Here is a 19,908-nt window from a genome sequence, read left to right as displayed (position 1 = left end):
AATGTCATGTTGAAAGTTTTGCCTGCACATAAAGAAAATCCTTGATACTGACACGAGGTACAGACACCGTTAACATCACTAGCAAATTCATGACAGCTTTAACCTGACAACCTTTGGCCGAGACAGAAGCAAATGTCATAATTTTTTTAAAAACACACACTGTCCCTCAGCTGTGTGCTAGTGAAATGCCATCCTTAGTAGCGAGTGACCAGGACCATTGGTGACTGCAGAGAAGATGGAGATCTGAACTAAAAGTGGCAGAAATGAAGCTGTGGAAATGCTCAGCGGACCAGGCGAGCATCTCGAGAGAGATAGAGAGAAAAGATCCAGGTTGGCGACCTTACATCAGAAACACAAACTGCGTCCATACGAGTGAGTGAAACATGGAATGGTGGAGGTTTTGGTCTTGAGGGACATGTGTGTGTGGCGCGCGCTCACGCGCACAGCCGTTAACGGCCGTTAGCAGCTCACCGCCAAAACACCTCAGCGCCAAACATCCTCCAGCCCAGCGTCCCCCGCTGCCTCTGATTTTACTGCCTCCTTCCAGCCTCCTTGGATGGTTGCTTGTTTACCCTCTGTTGTCGCAATGCCAACAGTTGTAAGCCACAAATCCAAAGCCAAATGTAATTATGAAACACTCAACAAGTACTTTATTTGGCAGAGAGGATGGAAGGGTGGGTGAGCCGGCCGCCGTCATGGGAGGTTTGTATTTATATGGTCCTTTAGTCTCCATAGAGATCAAAAGCACAACTTTCAACGTTGCTCGCTCATTGATCTTGAGCAAATATTTGCAGCAATTTCCCTCACAACGGCAGGTGTGCCTATGTCTTCAACCCCAAACAAACAGGTGAACTTGAAGTCATTGGACTAGATTTTCCTTACCTGGGTTTGTGTTGTGTCACAAGTCACCTGAGATTTTTTTTGACTGCGTTTCTTCACATAAAGTATAATCGGATATTCCTGCAGATGTCAGGACGTCACCAAGAACTCACACTCCAAATTAATTGCAAGTGAGATTAGATTGGATTCCCTACAGTGTGGAAACAGGCCCTTCCGCCCAACCAGTCTACACGGACCCTCTGAAAAGTAACCCCCCCAGACCCATTTCCATCTGACTAATGCACCTAACACTATGGGCTATTCAGCATAGCCAATTCACCTGACCTGCACTGCTTTGGACTGTGGGCTGCAACCAGAGGAAACCCACACAGAAACGGGGAGAATGTGCAAACTCCACACAGTCACCTGAGGCTGGAATCAAACCTGGAACCCTGGTGCTAACCACTGAGCCACCGTGCCTAGGCACTGTGTGACAATGACAGAAAGGGACACATAGTTTTGATTTCATTTGCAGACAATGACAAATGTTGCTTGAAAACGCGTGTGGAGGATGAGGGAGCAGATGTTGTAGAGGGTGATGGTAGAAGGCTGTTTATGTGACTGGACAAAAAGCGAAAGAACTGTGGATGCTGGAAATTAGAAACAAAATCAGAAATTGCTGGAATACGCAGCAGGTTTGGCAGCATCTGTGGAGAGAAAGCAGAGCTAACATTTCAGGTTCAGTGACCCTTTTTCAGAACTGATTTGAGCTAGGAAAAGCTTGATAAATATGCTAGAGAAGGAAAGGGGGAGAGAGTAAACAATAGGTGGAGATGGAGCCCAGAGAGAGAGAGAAAAACAGTTGAGCAGACAAAGGAATGGGTAAAGGCTAGTCTGGGAGAATGAATAGCTCCTGATAGGGATCATTAGTAGCTGGCAATGGGTTGCTAATGGTGGCAGCCCATGTGATGACAAAACCTAGTATGTGGGGGTTTGTGTAAGGATATGGGAGAAGGGGTTCAGGTCCAAAAATTATTTGAATTCCATATTGAGTCGTGAAAACAAGTGGGATAATAGCTTGTGCTGAGCTTCACTGGACCACTGCAGCAAACCTGAGACAGAGATGTTGTTCAGAGAACAGTGGTGTGTTGAAATGGCAGGCAGCCAGAAGCTCAGGGTCATTATTGCTGAAAGAACATAGGTGTTCTGCAAAGTGGTCGCACAGTCTGTGATCCATCTCCTCAATGTAGAAGAGACCACATTGTGAACAGTGAATACAGTAGACTAGATTGAATGAAGTGCAGGTAAATCCCTGCTTCACCTGGAAGGTATGACTGAGGCTTTTGATAGTGAGGAGGGAATGGTCAACATCTCTGTCTTGGGCTTACTGTTAATAATTATGGATCTACGTAGCTTTGGCAGTACAGACTCAATGGGTTCTACTGCACTGAATCATTAACATGTCTTCTTATAAGATAGTTTTAACTTGCAACTCTATTGTGTCTTTTTTCTTAAAGACAGTTGGCTCTGCAGCAGCTTATATTGCATTAGTTTGGCAATCCAGTCTCATCAGTATGTGCATGAGATGTTGCTTATCTGACTGGTGTTGACTTCTGAGAAACTTTCAGGAAGTTATTGCTAATTCAATTTGCAAGATTATACCAGCCTTCTTTGTTGAGCTGTTTAATGTATTTTTTAAATAATCATAGATATGCATTAAATTTGGCTTTTTCTCCATTCAACGTATAAAATACTTTTAAAGCAAAATTACTGGATAAATCTATCCAATATATAATACATAGAAAACAGGGTTCACATGTACTTTGTAAGAAAAGCTTTTGCAAATATTTGCGCAAGATCAACAATTGAGCAGCACTAAAACAATCAGATCTCTAAGGAGACACAAAAACAACAGAACACTTTTATTGATATCTGGTGCTGGGATTCAGAAACTTTACAACCTTCTCTGTGAAGTAAGTAGTATATGGTGTTGGTGTCTCATTCTTAAATGGCTCATAATTTTGTTGTAACTACCTTGCTTTGAAAGTGCAATATGATGTAAAAAATTGACAGCCAAAAACAATGGAATTATAGTGATGAATAAAGCAAACTGATGCTGAACACTTCATCACCCAGAGAGAGTAAAATCAGACTCTAATTTGGCTCTAATTCCATCTGAGACAGGTTGGGGTGTGCCGGAGGAGTAGGTGGAAGGAACGGGGAAGGGGGTTTTGTAGAAGTACGAAGCAAAATAATTTATCTGTGGGACAGCATATGCTTGATCTGAGCATTTGCTTGTCCCAAAGCTAAATTCAGAGTTCCTTCCCAGAACAGTTCATTTAAATTAGATGTTTAATGTTTGGTTAATTCCATCAAAAAAATAGTTTATGCAAGATAGATGACTGCCATTTCCACAATTCCAGGTGCACAAGCAAGCAGCTTTAGTCACTTCTAGTTTAGAAGAGAAAATTTGTCAGAACTTTAAACAGGCTGCAAATTAACATTTGCTGGTTCTCAAATTCCACTCTAGGCAAATATATATGCCAACTGTTACATTTAGGGTGATTGTTAGTCTGGGAACTACATGTTTAGAAAAAGATGGAAATTGGACATTTCCAAACCTGACTGAACTGGTTTATATTAAGATGTTTAGTTTTGGATTTCATGTCCACTTTCTTTATGAATGCTAAGTTTTGCAATAAATGTTGATTTTACAAAGAGGAGAAATGCAAATATCACCAAATCTCCGTACATAAATGGTGCCTAAGAGTGGGCGGTTTCAAAACTGGGAGTAGAGATTTACAAAATACTGGACTTGAGTAACTGCAAGAGACAATATAATCTGCCTCAGTGTTGTTTATCTAATCGGGAGCAATAGAGTTGAGTCACATAAAACTATAGCATCAACTTTGCCTACATATCATGGCTCGGATTTTGAAGTCTGGAAATAAACAATGCTTGCTATTCATTAAGCTTACAACTGTCGACAGACAAAGCTGGCATGTTAGCTCAGTAGTTAGTACTGCTGTCTCACAGCACGAGGGACCAGGTTCAATTCCACACTCGGGAAACTGTGTGTGTGGAGTTTGTACTTTCTCCCCATGTCTGTATGGGTTTCCTCCAGGTACTCTGGTTTCTTCCCACAGTCCAAAGATGTGCAGGTTAGATGGACTGACCATGCTAAATTGCCCATAGTGTCCAGGAATGTGCACACTAGGTTGATTAGCCATGGTTGATGCAGGGTTACAAGGATTAGGTGAGATGCCCAGTGGAGGATCAGTGTAGACTTGATGGGTCTAATGGCCTACTTCCACATTGTGTGGATTCTATGATTTGCCAACATTCAGTGCTGCCAAAGTATGAAGATCAGAACAACAATTGCATTAAACTCAATCCTTTTTTTTAGCAGAATTTAAAATGGCAAAAAAGCTATTGCTGTTAGATCTTGACTGTGGGGTGGATGATGCCCAAGCAATGATGATGGCACTTGCAGCTTCAAATGTGCAGATCCTGGGTATAACATGTACTCACGGAAACACAAGAATTGAAAATGTGTGCAAAAATGTACTTCGAGTGCTGAAGGTTTGCCAGAGGACAGAGGTATGTGATGATGATTATGGATAAAAACACAATATTTTTAAGAAAGATTATTAGTACTTCTAAGGGAAATAGATACACCTTATGGTGATCCTAACAACCATGATGTCTCTATGTAGCTCAATATGAATCTCACACATGGGGGAATTTATCCACTTTTTTTATCTCTAAATATTTACAAGCCTTCTAGTTTATTTCAAATGTTTGACAACTTCATGAATTTCCCTTTAGAAAAGAATCGCAGGTTCAGTCTGTACTGCGATTCAGTACTTGTACAATATTTGTCCACTGGGTGCATATTTTTGTGTGATCTGCTGCTTAAAAATAATTATTCAATACAAAGGAAAAATAATTGTTCTACATGTTACGTGTAACAATCTAAATTAAATCAAAGAAATAAGGCATCAAAACAGCTGGCCTTAGGAAGGCTGGATGTATGGATATCAAGGGGAGGAGACGGATAGGTCAGAATTTGACGTTAAACCAGGTTCCAATGGTCAAAATTCTGATGCATAAGGCAATTGTTTCTTTTGCTCTCCTGTTCCAATCCTGATCTTACCAAATTATGAAAACTAATTTCCCGCCTCAGGCGACTGTGTGGAGTTTGCACGTTCTCCCCGTGTCCGCGTGGGTTTCCTCCGGGTGCTCCGGTTTCCTCCCACAGTCGTAAAGATGTGCAGGTCAGGTGAATTGGCCATGCTAAATTGCCCATAGTGTTAGGTAAGGGGTAAATGTAGGGATATGGGTGGGTTGCGCTTTGGCGGGGCGGTGTGGACTTGTTGGGCCGAAGGGCCTGTTTCCACACTGTAATGTAATCTAATCTAGTGAACTGCATTCTTCCCATAAGAGTCAGTAAATTTGTTTGTTTTATAATTACAGATTCCTGTCTTCCGAGGTGCAGGAACCTCTCTCCTTGGACATCAGTTAAATGCAGATCATTACCATGGAAAGGATGGTCTGGGTGATGTTCCAGATCCTAGTGCTCCAGGGTTGGAACTCATACAAGCTGAACATGCAGTGAATGCCATGATAAGAATAGCCACTGAACATGCTGGTGAGGTGAGGTGGATGTGCATCAGGAAATAAAGTTCTAATGGATAAACAGACAACAAGATTAGCTCAGTTAGCGCTGTTCCATTGTTCAAGTAAATCATGGCTATTAGGCATATTAATGACATCTAATGCCTTGATTCTGTAACCCTTTAAACACTTAACTAATTAAAAAAATTACTAACTCAGTTATGAAGTTTTCAATTTAACTACTTTCAACAGCCTTGTAGGAAAAAAGTCTATAGATTTCTATGACAATTTATGTGAATATGTGCTTTCCGAAAACACCAATGTTGACTTAGATTTAATTTTAATATCTTACACTATACTCCTTCTCAAGAAGAACTAGTTTCTTTCTGTACCTTATCACTTCATTCAGATGGAAACTTTAAAATGCATTTTCATTCTGCAGTAACAACAATATCTCACAGCCAGCTAGGTAGAGTAGATAGCCAACAACACTACTCACATCTAGCTGTCTAGAGTTTGGCTGCCATTATGGTCAATATTTTCTGCGAAAGCAGAAATTGCTAGAAAAATTTAACATCTGTGGAGAGAAAGTCAGGCTAATATTTCAGTTCAGGTGATCCTTCTGCAGGATTTGAAGAACATTAACTCTGCTTGCCCTCCACCAATGCTACCAGACGTGCTGAGTGTTTCCATCAATTTATGATTTTGCTTCTGATTTCCAGCATCCTTAGTTCTTTCATCTTTTTGTGGGCATGGCTGATGATGTCTGATTTTGCACAAAGTTGATTCTAATGAGGTGACAAGGATAGTCCAATAAGAATTTTTGAACATCAGGTTGGAATTCAAACTACTGATAAAACAAACCAGATTGTAAATCTAAATCTTAGAACAAGGACTACACAAAACTGAAAAAGGAATGAACTTACTGTTGTACCTGTTAAGCTTCCCAGTTGTACAAGCCAATTATAACGATACTATCAGTCACTATGCTAAGAATTTATTCTTTGTTCAACAGGTATCACTTGTGGCTGTTGGTCCCCTGACAAATGTTGCCCTGGCATCTAAAATGGATCCCACCTTTCCAGCAAAGTTGAGACATCTATACATCATGGGAGGAAATATGGAAAGTATGTAGTACAGCTTTTGAATCATTCTGTCCAGGTCATTTGGCTTCATACTAGGAGAAAGTGAGGACTGCAGATGCTGGGGATCAGAGTTGAGAGTGTGGTGCTGGAAAAGTACAGCTGGTCAGGCAGCATGTGAGGAACAGGAGAATTGATGTTTCTTGCATAAGCCCTCATCAGGCATGAGGATATGGCTTCGTACCTAAACTCGACATGACTCTCATCTGATATTCAAATCCTTATACTTACAATAGAAATGTAGTGTGGACTGTTTTTCTCCCCTATATTCCCCAAGCTGACAGGAGTAAACATCAATCAAACATGATCACTTTCTTGTCTTTATAGATTAGCAACCCATCATCCTTACAGTTATTAGAGAAACTCTGAAAATACTTGTTTCTTAGAGAAGAAATTTAACTCACTGTACACAACATATTCCATGAGTGGAATTTTAACTCCTAAAACTAGAGTGGGGAAGGATGGACTCGGAATGTGGGAAAGTGGAAGTAGGTGTTGCCGATGGTGATGGAAATAGGTGCAAATGGATGTTAAAGTCCTGAAAAGACTGGCATTTGGGGATGCAGCATGATTCTGTCTACTTTTGACTTTTGCTGGAATGCAGTTAGCTAGGTGTAGGAACTACACAAATCCACTGATCATGTAATTTAAATATTTAAGTAGCCAGCCTTTTGCAGATTTTACCCAAGGTTCTGACTTTTAAAACCAGCACACAAGTTTCTCAAGCAGTGTACAATTTACCATGGTCAATGAGGTGAGAATACAGTAACAAGCCATTGATAAGTGAAACTGGCTGGCTGAAAATCCTTTAAATAGAGAAAGTTGACCAACCTATGTGAAAAGTTTGTATCCACAAGAACTCGCAGTGTGAAAAGAATACAGGAAGTGCTTGAGAAACCCAACAGTTTCCTGCCAAGATCTGTAGACAGAGAAACCAAATTACTGTGTTGAGTCCAATATGACTCTTCTTTGATCTCCAGTATTTGCAGTAGACCATAAATAAAGGTGCAGTATTGTCGAGTCTTCGCTACCATTCAATGGCTGATATGGTTCTCAACCCCATTCTCTGCCTTCTCCCTGTAACCTTTGATCCTCTTATGAATCAAGAACCTATTTTTCTCTGTTTTAAAAACACTCAGTGACTTGGCATTCACAGGTAATGAGTTCTACAGATTCCCTGTGACTGAAGAAATTCCTCCTCATTTCAGTTCAAAAGGATCATCCCTTCACTCTGAGTCTGTGCCCTTGGGTCCTAGTCTGTCCTATTGTTGGAAACCTGTTCTCCACGTCTATTGTATCCAGGCCTGTCAGTATTCTATAATTTTCTATAAGATCTTTCATCATACTTCTAAATTCCATCTCATACAAATCCAGAATCCTCAACTCCTCATCCTGATAAGCCCTTCATCCCCAAGATCATTCTTGTAAACCTCCTCTGACCCACCTCCAAGGCCAACATGGGCCCCAAAGCTGCTCATGATATTTCGAATGGGGACTGACCAGAGCCTTATACAGACCCCATCACCTGGAATATATTTCACTCCCCACCCCTTTCTGCCTTCCGAACAGACTGTTCCCTCCGTGACTACCTGGTCAGGTCCACGTCCACCAACAACCCGCCCTCCCGTCCTGGCACCTTCCCCTCACCTCCATCCAAGGCCCTAAAGGATCCTTCCACATCCATCAAAGTTTTACCTGCACATCCACCAATATCATTTATTGTATCCGTTGCTCTCGATGCGGTCTCCTCTACATTGGGGAGACTGGACGCCTCCTAGCAGAGCGCTTTAGGGAACATCTCTGGGTCACCCGCACCAATCAACCACATCGCCCTGTGGCCCAACATTTCAACTCCCCCTCCCACTCTGCTGAGGACATGGAGGTCCTGGGCCTCCTTCACCGCTGCTCCCTCACCACCCGACACCTGGAGGAAGAACACCTCATCTTCCGCCTCGGAATACTTCAACCCCAGAGCATCAATGTAGACTTCACTAGTTTCCTCATTTCCCCTCCCCCCACCTCACCCCAGCTCCAAACTTCCAGCTCAGCACTGTCCCCATGACATGTCCTACCTGCCTATCTTCCTTTCCACCTATCTACTCCTCTCTGACCTATCACCTTCATCCCCACCCCCATCCACCCATTGTACTCTGCTACCTTCCCCCACCCTCCTCCATGACCTATCACCTTCATCCCCACCCCCATTCACCTATTGTACTCTATGCTACTTTCTCCACCCCCACCTCCTCTCATTTATCTCTCCACCCTTCAGGCACTCTGCCTGTATTCCTGATGAAGGGCTTTTGCCCGAAACGTCGATTTTCCTGCTCCTTGGATGCTGTCTGAATTGCTGTGCTTTTCCAGCACCACTCTAATCCTGAATCTGGTTTCCAGCATCTGCAGTCATTGTTTTTACCTAGAGCCTTATATAGCCTCAGAAATATGTCCCTACTCTTGTATTCTCGCCCTCTTGAAGTGAATGCTAATATTGCATTTCCCTTCCTAACAGCCAACTGAACCTTAAGAGAATCCTGAACGAAGACTACTAAGTTCCTTTGTGCTTCAGAATTCCGAAGCCTTTCCCCATTTAGAAAATAGCCTATGCTTCTATTCTTCATACCAAAGTCATACACACCCCACATTGTATTCTATTTGCCACATCTTTGCCCACTCTCCGACCCAGTCCAAGTTCTCCCTGTTTCCTCAGCATTACCTGTTCCTTCGTCAATAGTATGTGTTATTTGCTATGAGAGCCTGATTTTGCAGCATGAAAGCAGCATTCAACTCAAACTTTGGCCTCTTAGGAGCAGCAGCAACAGCAGCTGCCATGTCCACTTGCACAGGTCACTTCAGCATTGAAAGAGTAGTCATAGTGTTCCAGTTGGAACAAAGTGACATTAGCAACATTTATATGGGCAGAGGATCAGATCTCTCGACGTGCCTGAGAATTAGTGCTTTCTCAGGTTCAGGCTATTGCAGCAGCTCATTACTAACATTGATACTCTCCTGAATCAATGCTTGCTCCACAGTGGATCTGGTGAGTGTGCACCTTCCAGTAGGCATCAAAATATCCTTTGCCTGGAATCAACTTCCCGATCTCTGCCTCTCCCTAGAGTTCCATGTTGTTCTCATGCATATAGAGAAGGGCTGTTTATGTAAGCTGTGTTGTATTAAGGGGGGAGGGCATGGCAATGGATACAGATGCTGACTGCGAAGGATAGGTAGAGGATGTCAATAAGATGATGGTGAGCTTTTTTATTTGTTCACAGGATATGGGCATTTGTATCTAGAGCAGCATTTATTGCCTAACCTTAATTGCCCTTGAGAAGGTGGTGGTCAGCTGCCTTCTTAAACTGCCACAGTTCATGTGCTGTAGGTGCACTCGGGAGGAAGGGAGTTCCAGAATTTTGTGCCAGCTACAATGAAGGAGTCTTGAGTGAGTTGCTGCAATGAACCTTGTAGGTGGTCATGGACTACTTGCTGTGTTGGTAGGAAAGGGACTAAATGCTGACGGTAGTGAATGGAGTGCCAATCACGCAGGTTGCTTTGTCCTGGATTGTAGAAAGCTTCTTGAATGTTGTTGGTGCTTCATCCATCAGAGAGTATTCAGTCTCATTCCTGAGTTGTATCTGTCATGATGGGATGTGAATCACATTTTTCCAGGGGCCTGGTAACATCATTATGCCTCCTGTTCCTGTTCAGATGAGGTTGTGAAGAGGTTCTTAGAGTGAGAGAAACAATGAGAGCAGTTGTGAAGTTTAACGGTCAAAGAAGTGCAATTCAGGCCTATACCCAGGGATTGATAGTTGAGTGTGGGATACTACTTCTGCACTCATTGACCTCTAGAAAACTGTAAACAGATTTGAATGACCACACATATGATTCTTACTTCCTCAACTTCCTTCAAGGACCCAGGTCCTTTGGGACTCCCCAGTCATTCAGAGGTTGGCAAAGGTTGGAGGGAGTCTGGCCTCATTGAGATTAGAAAATCAGGCTCTAAAGTGGTCAAGCATGAGGGTAAGTTTAAAAAGAAAGGACTTTTTCATGTGGGATGGCCTACTGCTGGCGAGGCCCACCAGGGAACAATGTACCCAGACAGGAGGAATTCCAAACCTAGCCTGTAGACAGGCCTCTGGCAGTCTGTCAACATATTGTGCATACCCCTCCTTTCCCACCACCGATAGCACTCTAATAAACAAACTGGCTTCCCAAGTTGAGTCCCGTTGCCCTGAAGCTGTTTGTATAACAGTATGATCCCAATATTGCAAATGTACCCCAACTAGATTTTTATGTCTTTCACGTGTACTTCAATCTCCAAAGGTAGAGTGAGAATATGGTTAGTGAAAAGGAGTTTGTTACAAATCAGTATGTGCTTTATTTGAGAACCATCCAATCACCAAAGCTATATTTGTAAGCACACAAAATAAGGAACACATTCATCAGTAGAAAATTCTGTCCTTTTGCCTAGGGTAGAACCTCTTTATTGCAGCAACAATCAATATGTTACATATAAATCCTAATCTATGTGGCTCAGGCCTAATGATCTGTAAATTTAATCCTTGAAAGTTAAGTTGAATTTAATTGTAATATTTGACCAATATTGCACTAAGGTCTCGCGTGGCAACATTTTCAAAAAGGGTAAAATATGCATTTGATTCTAAAATCAACACATATTTCATTATAGTGGATAGTTGATAATTCCATGCAATATGAATGTTTTAATTTAAAAGCAAAGCATTTATTTTTACCACTGTTAAAACTGATAAGAGTAAGAGGCTTTTAAAGTTGTGATGGAATTAATTCCATTTCAAGATTTTATTATTTTCAGGCAGGGGCAATGTAACGATGTGTTCTGAGTTCAACTTTGCAGCAGATCCTGAAGCAGCTTATATCGTCCTAAATCATTTTGCATGCCCCATGTACATTGCAACTTGGGAATATTGTCTTCGTCAGGCGCTGCCTTGGGTAAGCTGTTGAAGTACACTGTGTCAGAAAATCGAGAACTGTGAATAGATATACACTTCTTTTGCATAGGTATGGGTTTGCCAGAAGTCTGAAGTACAAAGACACTTGGGAGTTCAAGTCCAGTTCTTTCAAGGTAAATTGCAAGTTGAGTCAGTAGTTAGGGAGGCAAATGCGATGATGGCCTTGAATATATTTTGAGAGGCCTTGAATATAAAAGCAGGGATGTACTTCTAAGGCTCTATAAGGATCTAGTCAGGCCATATTTGGAGTATTGTGCGCAGTTTTGGGCCCCATATCTCAGGAAAGATGTCCTGGCCCTGGAGCGTGTTCAGAGGAGGTTCACAAGAATGGTCCCAGAAAGGAAAAACTTAACATATGAGGAACGTTTGAGGTCTCTGGTTTTATATTTGATGGAGTTTAGAAGGATGAGGGGGGATTAATTGAAACATAAAGAATACTGAATGGCCTGGACAGAGTGGATGGGGGAACATGTTTCCATTGGTAGGAGAAACTAGGACCCAAGGGCATAGCCTTAGAGTAAAACAAGACCTTTTAGAATGGAGATAAGGAGAAATTTCTTCAGCCAGAAAGTGGTGAATCTATGGAATTCATTGCCACAGAAGGCTGTGGAGGCCAGGTCGTTGAGTATATTTAAGACTGAGTTAGATAGATTCTTGAATATCAAGGGGATCAAGATTACAGGAAGAAAGCAGGAGAATAGGGTTGAGAAACTTATCAGCCATGATTGAATGGCAGAGCAGACTCGATCAGAATCCTCCCACTTCCTCCAGACCAAAAGGGTAGCCATGAGCACCCGCATGGGCCCCAACTATGCCTGCCTCTTTGTCAGTTACGTTGAAGAGTCCATCTTCCGCAGTTACACCGGCACCATTCCCCACCTTTTCCTCCGCTACATTGATGACTGTTTCGGCGCCACCTCGGGCTCCCATGAGGAGGTTGAACAGTTCATTAACTTCACCAACACATTCCAACCCGACCTTAGGTTCACCTGGACCATCTTGAAACCTCCCTCCCCTTTCTGGACCTCTCCATCTCCATCAATGGTGACCGACTCAACACTGGCATCTTCCACAAACCCAGTGACTCCCACAGCTACCTGGACTACACCTCCTCCCACCCTACCTCCGGTAAAAATGCTATCCCTTATTCCCAATTCCTCCACCTCCACCGCATCTGCTCCCAGGAGAACCAGTTCCACCACAGAACACACCAGATGGTCTCCTTCTTTAAAGACTGCAATTTTCCCTCCCACATGGTTGATGATACCCTGCAGCGCATCTCATCCACTTCCCACACCTCGAACCCCACTCCTCCAACTACAACAAGGACAGAACCCCCGCCCCCCGGTGCACCTTGCACCCCACCAACCTCTGTATACATTGCATCATCCTCTGCCATTTCCGCCACCAACAACAGGACCCCATCACCAGACATATATTTCCCTCCCCACCCCTATCCGATTTCTGTAAAGACTATTACCTCTGCGACTCCCTTGTCAGGTCCATCACTCCCACCAAACCACCTCCCCCTGCCACTGCAGGAATTGCAAAACCTGCGCACAAACTTCACCCCTCACCTCTGTCCAAGGCCCCAAAGGAGCCTTCCACATCCATCAGGGTTTTACCTGCACTTCCATATATGTCATTTACTGTATCTGTTGTTCCTGATGCGGTCTCCTCGACATTGGGGAGACAGGACTCCTACTTGCAGAGTGCTTCAGAGAACATCTCCAGGACACCAGCACCAACCAACCCCACCACCCTGTAACTGACCACTTCAACTCCCCCTCCCAATCCGCCAAGGACATGCAGGTCCTGGGCTCCTCCATCTCTACTCGCTAACCACCCCGTGCCTGGAGGAAGAAAGCCTCATCTTCTGCCTAGGGACCCTCAACCCCACAGCATCAATGTGGATTTCACTAGTTTCCTTATTTCCCCTTCCCTCACCTCATCCCATTTCCAACTTTCCAACTCAGCACCATCCTCATGACCAGTCTGACCTGTCCCGCTTCCTTCCCACCTATCCATTCCACCCTCCTGTTTGACCTATCACCATTACCCCCACATCCATCTACTTATCGCAGTCTCAGCTATCTTCCCCACAGCCCAACACCCTCCCATTTATCTCATCAACCCTTCAGCTCATAGCCTCATTCCTGATGAAGAACATTTGCCTAAAATGTTGATTCTCCTGCTCCTTGGATGCTGTCTGATCTGCTGTGCTTTTCCAGCACCACACTCTCGATGCCATCTTCATGGGTACCAAACTTGGCTATCAGTCACTTTGTATTGTTGCCTATCCCAAAGTCCATTTTGGAGGATGGTCACCTGAAGATCCGAGGCTGAATGTCCCTGACTGCTGAAGTGTTCCCCGACTGGTGATTGTTGTGCAGTGTCCATTGTCATAGTGTCTGCTTGGTCTCACGCATGTACCATGCCTCAGGGCATTCTTGCCTGCAGCGTATGAGTTAGACAATGTTGGCCGAGTCACGTAAGTGCCTGCACATACACGGTGGGTGGTGTCGCATGGGTAATGGTGGTATCCATGCCGACACTCTGACACATCTTGCGTGGTTGACATGACAGGGCTGTACGATGTTGTAGTCTATGTTGCCCTGAAGGCTGGGCAGTTTGCTGCGAACAATCATGCTCAAGGATGCCCTCAAAAGAACATGAGATACTCAACTCATCAATTGCCAGTTCCAGTGCGCCACAGCGAGAAACTGTAATGACCTCCTCAGGAGACAGACATGGGTTGCAACCGATAGGGCACCCTTCGTTACCCAGTATTTCCTGGGAGTGGAAAAACTATGCCATGTTCTTCGCAACCTGCAACACATTATCAATGAGAGTGGATATCATGTCAAGACCCTCACATTTAAACAATTGCCAAACTTTAAACAGACGATTGTTCGCAGCAAACTGCCCAGACCAAGTCCGTTTGGAAAAGACAGTATTGCTGCAAGACTGCCATGCTGGGCTGCAGGAACACCAGACTGGAAGTCACCTCTGAAGTAGGCTATCCACATCGGGTTGCTGGAATACAGAAGCCGGCCCAAGAACCAATTTTATTGCCGATCCCAAGAAAGAAGACATTGTAAAAGCCACCAAATGATGTTGGGCTGGAACCACCTCAATGCCACCAGCCTCCGCCGATGTAGCAGCTGATACCGGGTTCCCATGTTTACCCCCTGCCAGCTGCCTCCTCGTTGCTAACTCCAGAATCCTACTCCAGGCTCACCAACTGCCTTGCCACCATTCTCCAGGTCCCACTCCTGACTCACCAGCAGCCTCACCATCATTCTCCAGGTCAAACTCCTGACTCACCAGCGTCTCATCGCTGTTTTCCAAGTTTCATTCCAGGCCCATCAGCTGTCACCATGCTCCAGATCACGAGGAAGATGCCTTCATACCGCCTTTCACAAAAAAAGCCAAAAGAAGAAGAAAAGCAAGAGAAATGAAACATGAAAAAGGAGAAAATAAAAGAAGAAAAAAAATGAAAATTGGAAGGGCCTATTCCGCGGCCACCATCTTAGGTCATTCAATTATCATGTTCAACTATCATGTCTCCATGACTCTTTGGTAGAGAATCAAATTAATCCTGGATCCTTGTTCATTCTCCTTTACTTCCTAGTTTTTACTCTTCAAGTATTTGTCCCACTATTACACTGGTAGTCACAAGTTGTGGAATTATTTTACAAATGTAGAGGACTATAAATTTATGGCTTGTATTAACTATTTTGAATATAATGAGAGAAATTAATGCAATAATTACCAGTAGATTATTATAAACCTGTATTTTCCACATCATTAGACGTTTTGCTTTTTTACAGCTGGTCACTTATAAACCTAGTGCACAATTTATCTAGTAACTGAAGAAAGATGGCAACATATTAAGATGTTCACTATTATAACTGATGAGGCAATTGATGGTAATAGCAATATTTTGAAAGCTTTTTTTTCATTTTGATTAAATGGAATATATGGGAGATGACTTGGGAGTAATGCAAAATGAATGGCGTGTCATTTTGTCCATTTGCAGGAGTTTTTTAAGGAGTGGGTAAACCAAGGCACTGAGAAAGCTTGCTTCATGAAGAAGATAACTGCGCACACTGAAAAATTTTCCAAAGGCAAGCAAGGTGATAGAGAGATGTATTTCGGACCTGGCTTTCTGTCCTGTGATTCTTTTGCAGTGGCAGCTGCTATTGATGAGAGTATTGTTACTGAATACATACGATATGGAGTGAGCGTGGAGTTACAAGGTTCAGTAACCAGAGGGATGATGATTGTGGATACACTTAACATACTGCAAAAAGAAAATCAAGCTTTTATTATGACAAAATGTGATGTTGAAAAGGTTAAGCAGCTGATGATGTCTGCCCTGAAATAGTGGGTTCAATAGTGATAGCAAAAGGAAAGTTGAACACAGATATCAGTAGACTTTCTAGAAAGTATAAAATGTTGGTCGCAAGCTACCTTCCTATTTGTTACTAATTTGCTAGCGTGTTTCTTTTACTTATTCATTTCCCTGCCCCTTTCAATATTTCTGAAGGAACTCAGCAAGGTTAAAGGCGAACTATATACCTCTTACTTCTCTTCCAAGTTTTTTTATTCAACATGTATGAATGCAGATGTTTATTGCTCAGAGTGGCAACATAAATAAATTAAGTGTGCACAATTTGTACACATAGGCCCCACCAAGCTTTGTGACTGGATACTGACAAGGATCAGAAAATTCCATTACATTTCTCTTCCTTCTCAAAGAGAATTATCATAATTTTACTGCAACTTAAACTGTTTCAGCCTAGGGAAGAAATGTGACATGCTACCTTTACTAACTGACTCAGTGAGTAGAGGTAAAAGGTAGCATAACAGCAACAATATAACTTGTACTTATAAAGCACTTTGATGCAGAAAAATGTCACAATCTTTCACAAAAACATAAGACAAAAGAAACTGACATTTAGTGAAAGAAGGATGAATTAAGAAAGGTGACTAAAAGCTTAGCCAAAGAGATAAGTTTAAGGAGCACCTTATCTTCAAAATGCACTAAATTTCCAGGATTAATGTGTTGCATTTCAAATGAAAATTACACTTTAAGAAGGTGCAGATTATGATATTATATTAAAAAAAACAGACTCTTCATCTGATAAAGAGTCACTGGACTCAAAATGTGAACTCTGACTTCTCCCTTAAATGCCACCAAATCTGATGAGTTTCATTAGCAATTTCTGTTTTTGTTTCAGTTCTCCAGCATCCACAGTTTTATGTTTTATTTGAATGTGATCTTATATTGCTGCACTTACTCTCAATTAATGGCATTGTGATATAGTTCCAGCTGTATTTGATGGTATAACTATTCAAGAAGGCACAGAATTATAAATAACTATGGATCATTTAAATTAATGCCAGGTATGCGTCAACTCTTAAAATCCCTGATTTTAGATAAAATTAAATAGCATTTGAAAATTGATTGATTAATGGGAACAGTTAACAAAATACTATGAAAGCAAGTTACGTTTAAAAGTTTTCTTTTGATAAATGACCAATTCAATAAAGAGAATGTGTGATTATACATTTCTATGTTTATAATTATTGATTTAAAATTTCCCATCAGAGGCTTGTAAGAAAACTGAGAAAGTTGGACTAAGGGGAACTGCAAGTCAGTTTCCACCAGGAGAAAGTTGTTAAGCAAAATGTTAGGTGATTTATCCCAGGGATCCATTTGTGTCCATTTTTGTTCTTGGATAAATAATGCAAAAGTAGAAAATGCTGGAAAAACACAGTAAGTCTCACACCATCTGTGGAGAGAGAAATACAGATATCGTTCAAGTCCAGTATCATTCTTCTTCAGAACTGAAAGGGCTTGAAAATGTGTTTTTTTATGCTTCTAACAAAAGTGGCAGAGAGAGAGAGGAGAACAGATGGTGTGAAGACCCAGTGCAAAAAATAAAGGAGTTGTTAGTTATGGTGAAAGAGTGATAGGGTATTATCTCTGCTGAGTTCCTCCAACATTTCCTATGTTTGTTTGCAGGTTGTCTGTAGATGATTTGGGCTTCAACATAGTAAAAACAATATACTTATTCTCATTCAGAGAATCATCTGCAATAGCTTCTCTTCTGACTCCTAAATCGTTACTTCTGGTGTTCTGCAAAAATCTGTCCTAGGCTCTTTCCTATTTATTATGTGCATGCTGTTCCTTGACAGTGTCATTAGAAATCACAACATCAGGATCCTAACCTTAATCTATTAACCATAAAACAGGATCCTATCCACTTCAGTCCCAACTCCATTAAATCCCCCACTGTCAATTACTTACCACACTGGAGGAAATATATGGTGTTGGTATTAAAAACAAAATTTATTGCCCACCCCATCATGCCCGAGAAGATGATGATAATTTATCTTCTGGAAGTCCATCAGTCTGTGTGTTGCATGTACATCTATAGTGCTGTTAGGTAGAGGATTTTAAAGCAGCAAAGTTGAGAGAATAGTGAAATATTTCCAGGACAGAATCGATGTTCAACTTGAGCAGAAATTTCTTTTACTTAAGTACTGGAAAGACCAAACCTTGTCTTCAAGTTAAACACACTGCATATCGAAAGAGACGTGGGGTTCCAGGTGCATAGATTTTTAAAATATCATAAACAGGTGCAGAAAATAATCAAGAAAGTTGATGGAATGCTGGCTGGAATAATATGGTAGAGTTCAGTCTGCAGTTTGAAAGAGAGAAGGCAAAATCGGATGTAATGGTGTTACAGTTAAATAAAGGTAATTATGAGGGCATGAGAGAGGAACTGACGAAAATAGATTGGAAGCAGAGCCTAGTAGGGAAGACAGTAGAGCAAAGATGGCAGGAGTTTGTGGGTAGAATTGAGGACACTGTACAGAGGTTCATCCCCAAGAAGAGAAAGATTATCCGGGGAGGGATTAGACACCCATGACTGACAAAGGAAGTCAGGAAATCTATCAAAGAAAAAGAGAGATCCTATAAAGTGGCCAAGAGCACTGGGAAATCAGAAGATTGGGAAGGCTACAAAAACAAACAGAGGATAACAAAGAGAGAAATAAGGATGGAGAGGATCAAATATGAAGGTAGGCTAGCCAGTAATATTAGAAATGATAGTAAAAGTTTCTTTCAATACATAAGAAACAAATGACAGGCAAGAGTAGACATTGGGCCACTTCAAACTGATGCTGGAAGCCTAGTGATGGGAGATAAGGAAATAGCGGGAGAACTTAATAAGTACTTTGCATCAGTATTCACAGTGGAAGACATGAGTAATATCCCAACAATTAAAGGGAGTCAGGGGGCTGAGTTGAGTATGGTTGCCATTGCAAAAGAGAAAGTACTAGAAAAGCTAAAAGGTCTTAAAATTGATAAATCTCCTGGCCCTGATGGGCTACATCCTAGAGTTCTGAGGGATGTGGCTAAGGAAATAGCGGAGGCGTTGGTTGAGATCTTTCAAAAGTCACTGGAGTCAGGGAAAGTCCCGGATGATTGGAAGATCGCTGTTGTAACCCCCTTGTTCAAGGCAAAAGATGGAAAATTATAGGCCAATTAGCCTAACGTCAGTTGTTGGTAAAATTCTAGAATCCATCATTAAGGATGAGGTTTCTAAATTCTTGGAAGAGCAGGGTCGGATTAGAACAAGTCAACATGGATTTAGTAAGGGGAGATTGTGCCTGACAAACCTGTTGGAGTTCTTTGAAGAGGTGACAAGTCGATTAGACCGGGGAAACCCAGTGGATGTGGTCTACCTAGACTTCCAAAAGGCCTTTGATAAGGTGCCACACGGGAGGCTGCTGAGCATGGTGAGGGCCCATCGTGTTCAAGGTGAGCTACTGGTATGGATTGAGGATTGGCTGTCTGACAGAAGGCAGAGAGTTGGGATAAAAGTTTCTTTTTCGGAATGGCAGCTGGTGACAAGCGGTGTCCCGTAGGGTTCAGTGTTGGGGCCACAGCTGTTCACATTATATATTAATGATCTGGATGAAGGGACTGGGGCATTCTAGTGAAGTTTGCCAATGATACAAAATTAGGTGGACAGGCAGGTAGTACTGAGGAAGTGGGGAGGCTGCAGAAGGATCTAGACAGTTTGGAAGAGTGGTCCAGGAAATGGCTGATGGAATTCAATGTGAGCAAATGCGGGGTCTTGCACTTTGGAAAAAAGAATACAAGCATGGACTACTTTCTAAACGTGAGAAAATTCGTAAAGCCAAAATACAGAGGGATCTGGGAGTGCTAGTTGAGGATTCTCTAAAGGTAAACATTCAGGTTGAGTCCGTGATTAAGAAAGCGAATGCAATGTTGTCAATTATCTCAAGAGAGTTGGAATATAAAA

General features: G+C 42.2%; 2 protein-coding genes across 4 annotated transcripts in view; one reads left to right on the top strand and one right to left on the bottom strand.

Moving 5' to 3' along the window:
- The window catches only part of LOC122551169 (inosine-uridine preferring nucleoside hydrolase-like), a 33,383-nt gene extending 32,890 nt beyond the window's left edge, over window positions 1-493 (bottom strand). The window contains exon 1 of the mRNA XM_043692793.2: window positions 472-493. The gene's annotated coding sequence lies outside the window, so the exon portion shown is untranslated. The remainder of the gene's footprint in view (window positions 1-471) is intronic.
- A 2,238-nt stretch (window positions 494-2,731) lies between these two features.
- Window positions 2,732-17,138, top strand: LOC122551168 (nucleoside hydrolase-like). 3 transcript variants are annotated; one of them, XM_087987808.1, is made up of 6 exons: window positions 2,732-2,792; window positions 4,229-4,419; window positions 5,296-5,475; window positions 6,452-6,563; window positions 11,407-11,543; window positions 15,606-17,138. In XM_087987808.1, exons 2-6 carry the CDS (start codon window positions 4,237-4,239, stop codon window positions 15,951-15,953), a joined length of 960 nt encoding a protein of 319 aa, XP_087843934.1. In that variant the 5' UTR covers window positions 2,732-2,792; window positions 4,229-4,236; the 3' UTR covers window positions 15,954-17,138. The 3 variants fall into 3 exon arrangements, with proteins under 3 accessions (XP_087843934.1, XP_087843933.1, XP_043548727.2); XM_087987807.1 differs by having other exon boundaries at window positions 2,739-2,792; window positions 4,226-4,419; XM_043692792.2 differs by lacking the exon at window positions 2,732-2,792 and adding an exon at window positions 2,943-2,960.
- The last annotated feature ends 2,770 nt before the right edge of the window (window positions 17,139-19,908 follow it).

This window comes from Chiloscyllium plagiosum, unplaced genomic scaffold (genome assembly GCF_037043375.1).
Source record: "Chiloscyllium plagiosum isolate Xiang-an unplaced genomic scaffold, Cpla_swu_hap1 HiC_scaffold_6, whole genome shotgun sequence".
Lineage (NCBI taxonomy): Eukaryota > Metazoa > Chordata > Chondrichthyes > Orectolobiformes > Hemiscylliidae > Chiloscyllium > Chiloscyllium plagiosum.
This window is presented reverse-complemented; position numbering and strand designations above follow the sequence as displayed.